Consider the following 17,771-nt stretch of genomic DNA (forward strand, 5'->3'; position numbering starts at 1 on the left):
ATGTCTTCAAAGGTGGGGCTGTGATTCCTTCCTTCCTGTTGTTGTAACATCCAACATTAGATCAAAACGAGATGCCATGTTCAAGGAATATTCTGCTGCCACCTGACTTCAGCATCTAAACTAATAAAGTATGGCACAGGTGACAAGAGTGGTGCATCTGTGTTTTTGATAGCAAGTTCTTCTATAGGCTTTAGTAGTTCTGACTTGCTGCTAAATGAAAAATGTCCTTCTTGGATAAGTTAAGATCGTTTCTCTGGGCCTGAAAACTCAACCAAATCTTTTCTTTGTTTTGCTTGCAAAATAAAGTCATGAAAAGAGTTCTGTGTCATGCTTTGAAAGAGTTAGCTGAAACCTTTATTTGCTCGCAGCAGTGGCTATGGTTGAGCCGTATGGGAGGGTTTTTGGGTCAAAATAAGATGCTCTGTTAAATTGTTTAATACTTTTTATGATACCGTCAACTTTGTCATATTGCTTCAGTAAATTGAGATAAAACAAATGTGTTTTATGTATTATCATTTTAACCATATAATTTTCGACATATCATTTACACGAATAAGCAACACCTTTAGAAGAATCTTAGAAGAAGACAGAAAGAAGCCTGAAGTGCACATCGTTCTTCACTGTAAGGAATAACACAGTATCAAAACTCAAAAGAATAATCAGAAGAAACCATAGGAGAAAGTCGCAAATTAACGTCTGCGTTATGGATTTTTCAATTTTTCAAATATTTGTACATATTTTCTCATTTTCAAAGAATATTTCTGAGAATATCATTTATTAAATTTATCAATATTTTACATTCATGTTGAATACATTAACACAAAAACAATATCTTGGTGGCATGGTACATCTGAACACATTTAACCGGTTTCTGTCAAATCCTGTTCTCATGATTGACATAATGAACTAGTTTACCACATCAATTACCTACTATCATGCAGCGGCTGAAGGATGCGGAGTACATTTGGCAAAGAGAGCAATATGAGCATAATTTTTAAAAATAATTATCTGTTAGGTATCAACTGCACAGTCTGTCGCACACACAACCATAGGAACCCCTACAAACCCTAATGTTTTAACTTAATGTGAGCCAGGATCCATTCCAGGACCTTCAAGATTATGGGCAAGCATCTACGGCAAAGTGTTCAGTAATGTATCAAATAAATATTAGCACTAGTTTGAAGGAATAAGTTGAAAGTTTGTCTCTTCTTCCAATCTAAAAATAAGTTAGCACTGGAAAGAAATACCAAGCCAATAAACACATCTTAAGTTTCTCACTACATGCCCACGAAGCAATGGTCTTGATTTTTAAAGTTTGTTTCCTGAACAAGAATGATATGGGTTAAGCTTGGAAATTTAAACATTTGTTTCTGGACTGTTATCCATATTTTGATGAAATGAGTCTCTAATACGTTCAATATAGTTTGCAATGATAAATCCATAAGTTTTATTATACCATTCTGGATTACGTCCCCTGGAAAAAAAAAGAATAACTCATTAGACTGGACTTTGGCTTGATGTCAAGCAAAAGGTTATACTATCATAGCAGGACACCTGCCATAAAGTAGTGGCTTTCAGTTCACAAATCATGGAAGTTGAGTGCCAAAAGTACAATTTAAATAATTATAATCAACATTTCAAAAATTTCAAGACAAACAGTTATAAGACTAAGCTGACCAGGTACTTTTAAATTAATGCTGTGCAATTGGTTGCACAAATATCTTCTAGCATATGATTCCACATCATCAAAGGAAAGATAGAAATGGCTGGCCAGACAAGGTAACATATGCTCAGTGACAGCTGTCAGAAACAGTGACTAAAATACAATTAATGTCTCTTATTTACAATATTTTTCAAATCAAAAGCAATGTCCCAAATACATCAAATTACCAAATAAGGGGTCACACCAAAACCGAAAATGGCTTATTTAACCTTGACTGAGATCTCATCCAAACTTAATGCATTCATTAGGTTCATCAAAATCGAAAATGAAATGAAATGAAATGAATGGAGTTTTACGTCCTCCTTTTCTGCACCTTGTGGGCTAACGCCATGACAGCCACATTAGCCTTCTCTTTTTCAACTGTCGAGGGATCTTTAACGTGCACACTGAGCCTCGGTTTATTGTCCCATTCAAATGACTAGACGCTTTTTCCATGTCATCACTGACAAGGGGAAACCGGGTTGAAAAATCCGAAGGTATCATCTTGACCTATGGCGGGATTGAACCCTGGACCTTCAGGTTAGCGATCAAGCGTCTAACTCACTGAACTACCGCGGCTCCCATAAAAATCGGATAAAACGTTTAAAATATAAGCTGGTTCTAATGACAGGATAAAAAGTGAGTCAAATACAATTACAAAAAGACAGTCATATACAAAACCATTTATATTCCAACCTTTCCCAATAATGGGTATAAATGTATGATCAAAAATGTGTGATCATTTGATAACTTAATCAATTTCGGCTTTAATGATGTAAAATGTGATTAGATTTGAGTAACTAAGACTGGAAAAGCAGGCTGTAAAGATGGGAAGGTTTGCATAATGAACCTTGTTCTGAATATATTCAATATCGTGAAAGGTGAATAAGGTCTACAGAACTTCCCCAGGTTTTGACAATGATGTCACAAGTCCTACATAACAACATTGATAACAAAATTTCTAACCTAAAGGAAAGCATAGTGAAGGCCAAAAAGTTTTTAAGTTAGGCCATACAAAATAAATAGTTTTTTTACAAAAATCAGGGCAAGATGGTGAATTTTTAGATTTTCAAATGGGATAAATCAGAGTGAGCGAAAGTATTTATTATTTATTAATACACATCTAATGTACCATTCGTAGGCAACATAGGCATTTTTGGAGTTGAATTGTTAATAGTGAACAGAAGTACAAGAACTTGAGACAATTCAACACTTCCTTCACATATACTTTGAACTTGTATTTATTTTATTATATCCATTTATTAACTAACTTATGCCAAGATGAAATTTGTAAAAAAATGTCAATAATATAAAGGGATAATAGTGCTCAAAGTTTGACAGTAGGTTGTAAACTAGTAGTACTGATTAGCTAAATAACAATTCCAGTTTCTGAAAAGTATGATAAAATTAATTCTGAAAGTGCATCTTTAAAGTTGGATTTTCTTATTTTTCTTGGACAAATCATGCTTATTGTTTGATTAATTGATGTTTGTAATGAAATATCTAAAGATATCTACCACTTCTGACAATGATGCACTTAATATTGTGCTTCTTTCAGCAAACTAATGTATCTTCTGATGGTTAATTGTCAAAATCAACATCACTTTTAAGTGAAATAAAAAAACAATGGCTTTTATTTTTAATTTGATGAGAATTATTAAATTTAGAAAAAACGTATTCTAAACCAATTCCGGTTTTACGACAAAAATTCAAGGAAATAACTCTATTAAAATATTCAAGAGAAGGGGAAATAACTCTATTTCACACATTATTTTGGTGGTGTGCACGCATTATTTATTAATTACTTCAAAATGTCAATAGATTTGGAGCGCTGGGTATTTTACTATAGTGCGCGAAGCCTGTTATTTATTTTGTATGGCTTTACTTGGACAAGTTTTTTAGGCTTTCAAAATTATGTTCATTTAAGCCATAGGGCCACACAGTTTTGAGTCTATGTATCAAAATAACTCAGCCAAATCCAATTTGTAGTTTATTTTCTGAAGTATAGTTTATCATCTTTCTTTAATAATTGAACAATGTTTGTTAAGTCATACACTACATGATGTCCAACATGTTGAATTACACATTTATCACAACATTTGACAGTTGCCAGTTCGGAGAATTTCTAGAGTCTTCACGTTGTACATGACATGCCATGTTCATATTAAAATCCAATATTGTATACAACACAATATGAGAAGGTCTACTATAAAGCTAAATTGAAAACATTTTAATATATTGAATAGTCAATAGTTTTAGTAAAGTCAGAGGAAACTCTATGTATCTCTTAGATGATTGAAAACTCTCCTGGAATCAGTAAGAAGTTCAAATTATTAAATCATTGGAGGCCTAATACATATAAATATCAAATGTAGGGAACGACCAGGGAAAAGACCAGTTTGTCTCATGAGTCCCTTATTTACTCGTAATAAGCTAATTACAAAGGAAATGCAGATGAATTTTCTGACCATTGACCATTGAAAATATAATGAATTAATTTATATCAGTTTTAACTTAAAATATCTCCTTCTAAATAGATTTGACCCTTAAAATCAAAATACGAAAATGTGGCCTGTTAATTCAAATATAGTTATTTGGTGATGTAAACAAATATAAATTTGAGTTTATTGTATCTTAAATTGGACAATTCATTATAAAGACCAATAACCATATTAATGTGAATATATAAAAATTTATAGGATTTCGTAAGATAAAGATTATAATTACTTCAAATCAGTTCTAGCTAAATGTGTCATTCTACATTTTCCTGCACCACATGGTTCAATCAGGAAATGTGAAGTTAGATCTAGTGCTCTTACACCATTTGTATTGGTAATGTCTGGATGGTCTACTGATGTGGATACTAATGCACATGCTCCTTTATACAAATCTGTTCTCCAATATCTAAAAAATACAAAGAATTTTTTCATTCCTCTGATGGGCAACAGCCAGGTCTTAAGGCCAGCATTCATCCAACTGACAAACCTATAGTTTAAGTGTAAAAGCTACAGTTTTCACTATTGTGTACAATCTTGTTCAAAGGAGTGCTTACTCATCCAGCAACATACTTCTTTTAACTTAAAAGCCACTGAGTAGAGATTACAGTTAAAAATCAAGATGGTATATTCTATATTTAATTTATATTTACCTCAGAATGCAGTAGTGGCGTGTGGGTTGTGGTGCCATACTATTAGAAATATACTGAAATACATCAGAATTTTTTGAAATTTGTTCCACTTCTGCCCAGCTTAACATATCTTCATCCCAAATATGTCTGTAAATAAAAAGAAATATGGTTAATTTCAAACAAAATTTTCAAAAGGCCACATATGCCATTAATAATAGAAAAATGCTGCCATTCAAAAGCAGGTTGTATGGCAATTCAAGTCTATTTCGGTGGATCTTTGTTTATTAAAGTAACAAGAAAGAGGCTACAATTTTCATCTGATCTTGATGAAAATTTGTATGCATGTATATATTGATGAGATCTGGGTCAAGTTCAAATTTGGTAATAATCTTATGAACGGTTTTGGAATTATTGCCCTTGACTTGGTAAAATTATTTCAAATTCAGCTGTAGACATAATACAGGCTACATTTCTTGATGAAACCTGGTATAAATGTACATGAATTAAATCTGGCTTAAATTTGAACTTTGTTAAAATCTGAAGAGTGCTTTTGGAAAAAAATTTATTTTGATTCAGTTTTTGGCTAAAACTTTCAGGGAGCCTTAAAATTGTTGTCTATTATATATTTATGTAAATTTTGACATTTTTTGCTAGTCTATGTCAAAGACAATCATTTATACAAAAAAAATCATTAAAGTTGAAATCTTACAAGAATTCATCAATATGTATACATGTGCTTACCATGTTTTGCAAATACTTGATGAAAATTGTAGCCTAAATCATGTCCATATTTGGCAATAGCGCGTTCGAGATCTAATACAAAAATATTTCAGACATCAGCATACCGAGTTTCATAAAAAAGATCTCTAGCTATACACCAATTTAATTGTGCCAATTTTTCTACAGCAAAAAAAAAACAGCATCATAGGTTTCTTTTCAAACTTTGCTCTAATGAGTGTGCTTTATCAGTTTGAAGAACTTCTAACAAAGGTCATAACCTGCAATCATATACAATCTGGACTTTTGGTCTGGATTTGGAATTTGATGTCTGAAATTGCATTATCTTTAAGATTTGGTGAGATGATGAGAGACCTAAAGGCGGAAGGCTAATTTTAAAAATAGTTGTTTTGTGAACTGCCAAACTCTTGCGGATGAGTATAACCGGTAGTAGTCTACTTTCAATTTTAGTAGCTCAAAATTTTCATGATCATCATATATAGAATTTTCTAGGAGACATTGAGGATTGGTCAGGCATTCATTTGACATTTTGGAAAGCTATTAACAAGATTTCTGGAAATTGTTGTAGAAGGTTGAATTTCGTGTTTTAACATGGGAATAGATGGCAAATGTATTAGTGGAATGAGTCCATCTGATTTTTTTAGGTTTCAATAAGTAAGTTTATCCTTGATGATAAAACAACAATTCCACAATTTTTCAGTGATATCCTATTTTTAAGAACAGAACTAAGTGCCTTATAGAATTTATACCAGTAAAATATATAATTCTGCCTTAATTAACTCATTATCATATTGCATCAGATGCAAACAATCAAAGTTGCTTTTGCTTTTATCAAACCAAATTACCAAAATTATGAATAGATTGTTAGTGATCCACTTAATTTTATTCATTTTGCATAATATTTTTCAATATAGATTCTGTTTTGGCAATTCTAAAATCATACCGGTCTTGGGCATGGATATATCTATGTAAATTTGATTGATTATTTGTATGTGTTGGTTGTATTGTCTATAAGGTACAGAATGGAAGACAGGCCTAGGTACTCAGGATCTGAGCTTGATGCTCGGTATTGTATGGCCTAATTTTTTACACTTTTATTATACAGAGATTATTATTTTATTATATCTATTAAAACTCAAACATATTTTGAAGAATGGATATTGGTGATTACAAGCTTCAGATTGAATATTTAATTCAATTTAAATAAATTTTGATTAGATAGGTTTATTCTTCGGTGATAGTTCAATATATCAGTCGATATGGCCAAATCCTTAGCAAGCTTAATATCAAACACAAATATTTATACTGAGTAAATATATACAGGTTCACCAAGTTGCAGATTTTTGGCTTCAAATGATCAAAACTTTTTTTCTTGTTTTTAACTCAATTTATCAGTTTCTGTTGTCAGTTGAATATAAGTTTTGTTTTGTCCATATATCTGGAGTAATCATTGTTTCAGAACTTCAACATCATGTTTAGTTAATAGCTTAACTATGATAGAAATTTATACACTGTAAATTGGAGTATAATGCAACAGGATATTAGGACCAAGACATGTTGATTAATAAATTTAACAGTAGCATTTTTTCTTACTATTGAAATGTATTGGAAGATTTAAGGTACATTGACATTTTACTATGGTGATTAGATCAGTTAAGTAATTGTTTTGGATGAAATCCACTACATCCAATATTACACCCAATACTGCTCATTGCTAAACTTTACACTAACCTTTCATGCAATAGTCTGTTCAAAACTTCCACAGGCGGAGCTTCAATGTCGACTGTTGCTTTCCATTCTCGTAATGGATGAGTATCATGTGACTTTTTAAAACTAATATCAACACCATTCTGTATTATAGAAGAAACCCAGCCTCTATTTTTTTCATGTGATTCCTTAAAAATAAAATTTTTATATATACTTTAATAGTAAATACTTTCATGTAAATGTTCCCTACCGATATGATGAGAACTATGTTTGGTAATATTTCATAATGGTGAAAATAAAACCCAACTTGCTCTCATGTTTCAATGCCCTTGACCTTATAGTGAAAGTTTTATCAACCTACATGACAACAAAATATTTGGGTTAAATGCTTGCAGACAGTTTCCTTTTAAGTTTACCTTCAGAAGAATTTGGATGGAATCTTCACCAAATGTTCGGACATCAGGTTTGCCATTCTGATGTGAATACATGTCTTCTAATTGAGGTGGTTCATTTTTATCATGGGATATATTAAGTCGTGAATAAGTCCATGGTGGAATCTGGAATATAAATCATATACCTCTTCAAAACAGAATATTTGAAAGCCATTTAAAAGAAAGATCATTCTAGAATCAATCTATTCTATTCTATTGTATTTAGAATCATATACCGACCTTGAACAACTTTTTACTTTCAATAATCATATAGGTCAAACATTCTAAGGCTGATTTCTGCTCTATCAATTCTTTGGCATCTGGTACTCCAAGATTTTTACGATGTTTTGGTTTCGGACTGGGTGTGCTAGAATTTGTTCTCAAACCACCAATAGTGAATAAAGATGGACCAAAACAGACAGCTAGATTACTGGCTGTCATTTGATGGATAGTTGATTGCTGAGCTATGTCACTAAGAAACAACAATAATGCTTGCAGAACTTCTCGGTTTTCATCTGGCAGTAAAATAATGGCTGCTTGCATAGCTTCCATTCTCATATTAACTTGTACATCTAAAGAAAATAAAGGTACAATCTAAAATTGTAACGAAAAAAAATTGACTTTGAGCAAACACATTCGGGCCATATTATGATCAAATTAAGATCATGAAAAGATTTCATCATTACAAATCCTATTATTGTCCACTATGGGATACAAAGCAAATTATATGCAGCTTTAAAAATAAAAATTATCTTGTTTTTTTGTGGAATTGTACTGAAATTCAGTTCTTGCAAGAAATTATCGGTGTAAAAGCAGATCACTCATTTCAAATGTTTTTAACACTATTATACAATAGATAAATTCTGTTTTTTAATTAAATTCTGTCCATGTTTCATAAAATACCACTGCATGTATGAGCAACCAGCCACTTACTAACAAAGGTCTGCATGAACTATCAGCCAGCAAGACTTCAAACTATTTTGGAACAATTTAAGTATGAAAGCTTAAAGGTCTGGTGGCATGGACAGTCAATATTGCATGTCAAATTTTCATTCTCGTAAGATCTTCAGAAAAAAGTATGGCCATTATTGAAACAAGGTTCAACACATCCATTCTTATCTCATCATTTCATATCAATCAGTTCCACAACACATTCCCTTGAAAATCTCTAATTGCACTTGTTCTCATACATTTCATGATAGACACATATTTATATGAGAACTTATACTTACATGTAAATATACTAATGAATGTTTCAGAAAGTTTCACAGTTAATAAACATTCTGGCAGTTCTCTGAAAAACTGTTTAAACATATCAGCCACGTCATAGGCTTGAAGATCACTAAAGTCACAGGTATCTGAAAATAATGCAGAAGATATTCATAGAATAGATTCAGGTTAATTTTCTTTGTGTTTGTGTGTGTGTGTGTGTGTGTGGGTGTGTGTTAGGGTGTGTAAGGGTGTGTTTGTGTGATTAATACTAGAATAAGTTAACTAAAACAGATCTTTATACAAGTAGAAAATGTGTAAAATTATAAAATAAACTTTGTAATGGTTGATGATATGGGTGATATGACCATATTAGATTTGCCTTTTTTGATATCATGGATATATGTTCACATAGAAACATATATATCGTAATATTTGAAAACTATTACACATGATCCCCTTGCCTTGTTTTGGTAAAATGAAAGCAAGAATAAGTCTGACCATCCAAACCATATATCAAAATTGCTTGCTAACATTCAACTTTGCACATGTCAATTTGACACTTTGTTATAAATCTGAGATCTTATGCACCACCTCCAAATGCCTTTGAAGTAGAATTAAACTTTATCTTTCCCTTAATATTTAAAAATTTGTCATTATTGCCATACACAAAACTCATTTTAGCATACGTGTTGCAGAATTACATCCTAGGCTGCTGATGGTGAACAAGTTCCACTCTGTCTCAACACCCACCACAGTACTGACTGAGATTTCAAAATTTTATACTGTAAAGAGTCAATAGACTAAAATTGAATTTGAAATGATAAGGTGTGAAAACAATTAACAACTCCATTAATGACAAGACTCAACTTACCAGGTCTTTCTTCCAAATCATCTCTCAATTTTTGAATTCGGGATCTTACACCAGATTTACGGAAAATCCCTACAGCATCTTCAGCAGTATGACGTAGATACCTCATAGCATACAGAATACACTGTGGTAAGGGCTGCCCAGTTCTTTGAAGTATCAGTGAAAGTGGTATACCAAAAACACTATGTAAACTGTAGTCAGGTGTTTTACTTCGTTTCATAAATCGTGGTACTGTCCAATTCCAACCAGTTGTTTTGTTAGTTGGACAGAATTTTTCCATAAAAGCAGTTAACTTAAGAAGCGACATTTTCCGCAAAACTTGAAACTGTCTTACTGTTAGACTGTTAATCTGAAGATCACGACTTGTTAAACTAGGACGATGACATTTTTGGAAACTGTGCCATCTGATTTTTTTCCTTTTTTTGTCACTGAAAAAAAATCAATAAGAAAATAGAGTTGATGATGACACAGAAGTAATAAGAAACTAAAAAAAACCTATAAAGGATGTGCTCAATAATTGTTTAATAAAATTTTCTTACTACTTAAATTCAATTAAAGGAATAGTAGATCTTAATAACGTTTCCTTTTTGTATTAAGCAAAGAATGACATAAAAATCTTTGTTGGCCAAAAGTGCTTGTTGCATGGATATACATGTATATTTTGCAATGTTATCTGCTTCAGAACCAAATACAACACTGGTTTTGAATATTCAACAAGGCATCCTTAATTTTAGCAGAAAAACAATGTTTTTTGTTTTAAATAGTTCAAATATGATTGAAAAATATATTTAGAAGGATATTAGATGTAACATCATGCCATGCATGGCCACTACCATGTATTGATATCAAATGACAAAAATAGGCGATACACAATATCACATCATCTTTATCTCATTGAGTTAGAAGCTATCATTTGCTATTTTTCTTTTCTCTTTTGCAAGTTCCTTTCATTTCAAAATAAACACAATATGTTATTCAAAAATCATTGTTTAACTCAAAACTGATCTATTGGAAACTATCTCTTTGTTCAATATATGCTTATATGCTCTAAAAAATATTAAAGTAGACTAGATCTATGTTAGCACTTGCAATTAATATCACCTAGAAAATTAAGTTTCAAAATACCTAGGTGCTCTGGTAAGAGATGAACCAACTCCAGAATCACGTCGTTCACGTTTCTCAGAGCTTTCAATGAAATCATCTGCTAAATTCTCTTCATTGGGAATGTCTTGATCACTTGGTGCCACAGAGGATGAGGAATTGCTTATCATATCATTGTCACCATCCATACTATTGTCTATCACAGAATTGACCTCTATAGGGGAAATAGGGGACATTGGGGACATGGGGTCCGATGAAGATACAGTGTCTATATGCAATAACCTGTCACTAGGTAAGGCATCTATGTGTAAAGGCTGATTGGGTGAGGTACAGCTATCTATTGACTGTTGAATGTCATCTGTTTTTATCTTTTGTTCTTCTGTATTCATTTTTTCAACTGTTACAACTAGTTTAGATTCATCTGAAAACAAAAAAGTTTTGCATGGGAAAACAGCTTTTATCAACAACAAAAAACCCACAAACCGTTCTCAGTACTGATGCAAGGTTTTCATACACATAAATATTAGCTCTTTCCATCGAAATTCAAAATGTATAAGTTCTGTATGTTTAAACTGAAATAAATGCACTGATTGATCTGTCTATTATGTTAAAAAGGCAGTTTTATGTTTAAGTTCAAAAATATTTTGCTCAAATGTGTCTCTTATTTATCTGAAAGTTTCACTTAAAGTATCTTGCTGTTTAATTTAGAAAGCCACACTAGTTAATACATTTTAAAGTTGCTATGTTTTTTTTTAGAACTGTGTCGGAAAACTAGAGGACAAATTTAAGCAAAATAATGTTTTATTGAAGAGAAATATGTCTCTTGCTAATTGTGAAGGTTTCAACAGAGATATCATAAAGCCAAATACAAACATTTTATAAAACTGCTTAATTAACAAGCAGTACTCTCCCTGTTTTAATCACACTTTTTAAATCAAATTCAGGTTGATCAAGTGTATTCATAGAAGTAAATAGCATATTTTAGAAATCTTTTTTATGTATAATTTACAATGTTTTGAATAATAAAATTTTACCAGGTTAGTTTTAAGTAACTGAATACCGGTACATTAGTTTTACTATTCTTAACAGGATATCAAATTAAATTCATTCAACTATTTCTCTGTTTAAATGCTTAAATTGGAAGACTTTTATGTCAGTAAATAAATCATTTATTGGAAATGGTCATGTGGTAGTGACCTCCCCTTAATGAAATTTTTGAAGACTATTCCTGAATATTAGAAATTCTGCTTTATGCTTACCCTCATTTGGACAATCTATAGTTTGATTCAATCCATTAATATTTTCAAACAGATCATGTAATATGATATCTAACTCTCTTTGAGCTTTAGATAACTCAGCACTAGGTGTAGATATATCCATTGTGGACTGGGATACATTATCTTCAGAAACATTATGATGGGATACACCATCATCAGTGTCGTCAAGTGAGTCCAGTAAATTGTCATACACACTAAATCGGTTTCCAGGGTAACTAGAGTCCAAAGATACATGTCGACGGTGATTTACATTTGGCTTACCACCAAAAGAGATGATGGAATCAACACGATCCTGAAAGGAATCACTTTCAGCACTATAGCTACCTGGTCTATTATTGATGCCACAGTGATCATCTGAATCAATGTAACCATTTCGAATATCCTTGGGGAATTTTCCTGGAGTGTGGTCTTGAGGTAAAAAAAAGATCTCTATTAGATTTTGGTTACTTTTATGACTAGCAAATCTGTTACCCGGTAGATCAGCTGAGTCAAATGTTTTTGAAAGTTGTGACATAGCTGTGTGGTATTCATTAAAAGCTGCAGAAGTGTTCAACTTAAAATCAGGTAAAGATTTGGTACTGGTATCACAACCAGTATTGTTATTTTCAAAAGAGTTTAAGATGGAATCATCACTCATCTTTTGATCAGCAGACTTGAAATTGTCTTTTTTTATGAGCTCTGGACCCGCTTCATTATGACCTATATCTACACAATTTAAATGTTGAATTTTTTCTTGCATGTGATTATGATCTGCTACAACTGGTCCACTTATTTCAACAACATTACCATGGTTAAATTTCCTTCCTTTCCGCATTTTTAAGCTTTCCATTTTCTTCAGTAAGTTTTTAGCACTTTTAATTTTTTCACTGGCTGCACGTTTTAATCGGGGACTGACAATAAATGGTTTGTTTCCAGAATCAAGAATTGAATTTTGATGATCTAACATATTATGCAAATTAGGTCCTTCATGTGGCATTTTGCTGTCTAATACAGGACTGTCATCTGCTTGACTGCTGCTGTCCTGATCAGTCAACAGACTATCATGACTAGAACAGGATTTAAATGTTTCTTGAGGTGCAACTGGATCTACAACTTTACGGGACCATCTTCTGCAATCTTTTTGAAATTCCCACCGGTCACTCAAAGCACAAAGATCATCTTCATCTGATTCTTCAATCTGTAAAGACAAGCAAATTAAACATCATATAAGAAAACTTAAGTTTGCTATCATACTATGTTCAGTCGATCACTTTATCAATTGAAGTAAATAATGCCATGTGAATGACAATATTACAAATATCTGCATGTCAGGTGAATATATTCAAGTATGTTCTGTATAATATATATAAAATTATATAGTTAATAACTGAATAACACATTGATTTATTTGCATAGCAGTCGAAATTAAATTCTTCAACTAGTTACAAAAGTCAGTTACAATCTACTGACTTCGGGGTCTATTGTAATGCGCTTAAGTAACAAGAAGCAGACAAGATACTTGGCTGACTGATTGAGTGTGAACTTCAATTGGTATTAGGCTACTGCCATGTTAACATGATCATCTTATTCATCTTTATATTTATTTGTAATGTTGTAAGAGGTTGTTATGTATTGTCCGGTTTATCATCTACATCAATAAATAATCATCATCATCATCAACTATGGTTTTCGCTCAAGACTGTTTGGCCTGTATGTTTCAGATACAATATTATCAAGTTTATTTTAAAATTGACAGGTAAATATATATTACTTACCCCCTTTTTGTTAGGATGGGAATTTATTTTCATAAGAGCACATTTATTCAGTGTGTTAAGTCTCCTGGAAATAAACAAAGAAGACATCAATCATTTACTTTCATTTACTTTCAAAGTGTACCCATACTGAAATATAGCACTTTATGGAAACTATGCTATATTGGACAATTTTATACCTTAGCAATAACTTTTTTCAAAAACTGTGGGATCAATTACTCCAATGTTCTGATTCAACACAAATATCCAAAATAAGAGCACTTTGTTACATAGCACAACCAATTATAACCATTTATAAATGTGCTTTTAAATCATTTTAGTTCCTACACTGAAATACCAAATTATAAAACAACAATATTTCTTGTCTAAATCATAAACAATACAATCAATGGTCAAGCTATTGTCCAGTATATTCATTGGTGTCTTAACAATAGTGGCAATTGTTGTCAGACAAGAAGTCTCTTCTATTATCATAAATGGAAAAGACCAGGAGGTCTAATTAAGTACACCAATATTAGAAGATAATAGTATGACAATCTAGACAAGGATAAGTCATTAATCAGATTCATTAAATAAACTTGAGGCTGATTACAGTGATTAATTTTTTCATATAAAATTGGTCGTATCCCTTAGCTTAATAAAAATATCCACATTGTCATTGTTGTTAAAGGTTAAATAAGGTTGTGGACTTCACTATAGTGCTTACCTAAAGAGTGAGTGAATCGAGTCCTTGTCCAAAAAGTCATGGTCTTTTTCTACTACAGACACATCAATTGGAAACTGCCCATCTACAAAACAAAAAAAGTTAATCAAATACACACTCAGGCATATCAAATCAAAAGAAACCCATAAAATTTACAGTTTCATAAAAAAGATAGCTTGCCAGGCAAGGTAATGTATGCCCACTGGCAGCTTTGATTCTTTATAAAAATATTTAGCAGTACAGTAAAAATTACCAGTATGAAATATTCAACCTTCAGTCATACACTTCTTTCGAACTCTTTGAGGCAATACTGAATAATATTGAGTATAAGTTATTGCCCATTTTGTAGAAAATGTGTTTAATTTTTAGCTCGTGAAAACTCTAGAAGGCAAATATTCAATCTTAAGCATTGTACTGAATAATAAAACCAAGTTTTGTCAAAATCCAGTAAGAATCATGCCTTTTAGTGTTTAAGAGCTAAAATTTGAAAGCGTTTTCAAGAACGAGGTCAATAATTCCTATGAAATCTCATCGATTTACAGGATAGTTACAATAATAAGTATGAAATATTCAACCTTTAGTCATACACTTCTTTGAAACCTATGGTTTTCATAGGCTCATTAATAAACTTTTGAATATTGCCCCTTTAAGTGATAATTAATAATTTCATTGAAATCTGTCAAAAATTTGGCTTCTTAAGTGTTTACAAGGGAAAATTCAAACACTTTTCAAAAACTAAAATCAATAATTTATCAAATATTTCTATTAGATATTTCTTATTTTTGAAAGAATTCCTTCTTGATTCATTATGATAATTTTATCAAGTTTCATTTAAATCTGTCAAGAAGTGTGCCATATAGAGAATAGAGTGAAATATTGAAAACAAGGTCAATAATATATTTTCTGATTTTCAATAAAGTTCAGACTTGGACTTGGGTGATAATAAATAATTTAATTTTTTTTTTTTTTTCAAATTTGTCAAGAAATGTGCCTTCTAGAGTGTTTACATACCAAAATTTGAATGTGTTTTCAAGAATTAGGACAATAACTGTGATAAATAATAAAGAATTGTAGTTACTAGAGTGTTTGTGAACTGATGAGTTCAGTAGAAATATAATATACGACCACGGCCACTGGCAGCTTTGATTTTAAACAACAAGTGGTTGCCTAGCAAGATATGCCCACTTGCCTGATACATTTTCAGTATATCAAGGGCGGTCGCCAATCTTTGTCAAATCATACCAACAATCTAATTTGTACAAGATATTGTTGATTTAATCAAACACACAAAATTTTGTAAAATTTGGACATAAACTGCCAACAAATTTCTATACAGTTTACTAAGTCAAGGGCAATAACTCAAATTCCATTCATGGAAAAATCATCAAATTCCATCATGACCAAGATCTCATTCTATTAGATGATCACAGCAGATTTATAGTGTTCACAAACAAATTTTGATGTGTTTTACTAAGTCAAGGGCAAAAACTCGAAAACCATTCATCAAAAAAAATTGTAAAATTCGAACTTGACCAAGATCTATCAATATAATGATCACACCAAATTTCATTAAAATCAGTTGAAAACTGAAGTCTCTATTGTGTTCACAAACATATTTTGACGCGTTTTTCCTAAGTCAAGGGCAATAACTCAAAAACCATTTATCGAAAAATCATAAGATTCGAACATAAATTTCATTTAAATCGATGAAAACTGTAGCCTCAATTGTGTTTCACGGAAAGGGGCAACGACAATATACGACCACATTATAATGTGTAATATTACCAAGTTTCGTCAAAATCTGTCAAGAATAGGCTTCCTAGAGTGTTTAGAGATTAAAAATAGAACACGTTTTTAAGTACAAAGGCAATAACTAAAATTAAATATCGTTCAATTCTTCTAATATTCAATAGGATTCATCCTTGGTTGATAACAAACACTTACACCAAGTTTTATCAAATTCTATCAAGAATTGTGCCTTCTAGAGTTTTTATGGTCTAAAGATGACTTATTAAAAAAAAAGAATTATTTTTCGATTTTTCTGATTTTCAATAGGCTTCATCCTTGGATGATAAGAAAAATTTACAGTAAGTTTCATCATCTAATTCCGTAAATAATTGAACATTCAAGACAGTTTACAAACTAAAATTGAACGCGTTTTCAAGAACAAGGGCAATAACTCATACTAATTATTTTTCGATTATTTTTTTCAATAGTTTTCATCCTTGGGTGATAGCAAACACTCACACCAAGTTTCATCAAAATAAGTCAAGAGTGTTTACGAGCATTTCAAGAACAAGGGCAATAACTCATACTAAATATTTTTTGATTTTTTTAATTTTCAATATTATCATCCTTGGGTGATTAGCAACAATCATACTAAAAATTTGTCAAAAGCAGTCGAGAATTGTGCCTTCTAGAGTGTTTACGAGCAATTGTGGACGAACGTAGAGATGTGGGCACAAAAAAAATTTGAGACTAGCATGTCAAAATTATACATAAAGGGCATAAAAATACTATTTGCTTACTTTCATAAAGTTGTGCATACTGTGGGAATCCGGTAGCTCTTAACCATTTACAGGCATCTACTGCTTCAATTTCTATATAAAAAAAATATAAATTGCATTAATTTGATTTCTACAACAATCAGATATTTTTAAATTCTTGTAATAAACATAAACAATAAAAATAAAATTTTTGAAAATGTAGCATGTACCCACAGCAATAGTTTTAGATCACCATACAACAGCAAACATGCAATTAATTCACATCTTTATCCTGAATTTTCTACAAGTGGACATCAGGTGCAAATTCATCCTTTTTTATTTACAATATTTACAACTAATAACATATCATTTCTACCAACATCTATCCTTTATAATAAAAATGTTCACTTTAAATTATCCAGATTTTTTACTTAATCAACCCTCAACATACCAGAAAACGATTATCAGTAAATGTTAACATTTCCACAATATCAGTGTTTCCGCTCTAGATTAAATATGATAAAATCTTATCATATCCCATCCTGATTAAGAAAGATTGATGTTTTAAAAAATCAAACAACCTGCCCTTGCCCTTATCTCTAATGTATAGAGGAGATTATTACATTTATAACTATATCATAAACACTAGTCTACAACCATCTGTAAGA

The 17,771-nt window shown here is 31.4% G+C and overlaps 1 protein-coding gene across 1 annotated transcript; it reads right to left on the bottom strand.

Moving 5' to 3' along the window:
• Positions 1-1,356: 1,356 nt before the first annotated feature.
• LOTGIDRAFT_111575 (hypothetical protein) lies at positions 1,357-17,218 on the bottom strand (the record flags this gene model as incomplete). Its single annotated transcript, XM_009049036.1, has 13 exons — positions 1,357-1,474; positions 4,430-4,606; positions 4,851-4,976; positions 7,299-7,462; positions 7,691-7,831; positions 7,946-8,277; positions 8,938-9,063; positions 9,789-10,201; positions 10,911-11,082; positions 12,146-13,340; positions 13,918-13,981; positions 14,621-14,702; positions 17,146-17,218. Coding segments are annotated over 13 exons (3,183 nt in total), but the record flags the coding sequence as incomplete, so codon positions are not given.
• Between the last annotated feature and the right edge of the window lie 553 nt (positions 17,219-17,771).

Source organism: Lottia gigantea (genome assembly GCF_000327385.1).
Source record: "Lottia gigantea unplaced genomic scaffold LOTGIsca_13, whole genome shotgun sequence".
In the NCBI taxonomy this organism is placed as follows: domain Eukaryota; kingdom Metazoa; phylum Mollusca; class Gastropoda; family Lottiidae; genus Lottia; species Lottia gigantea.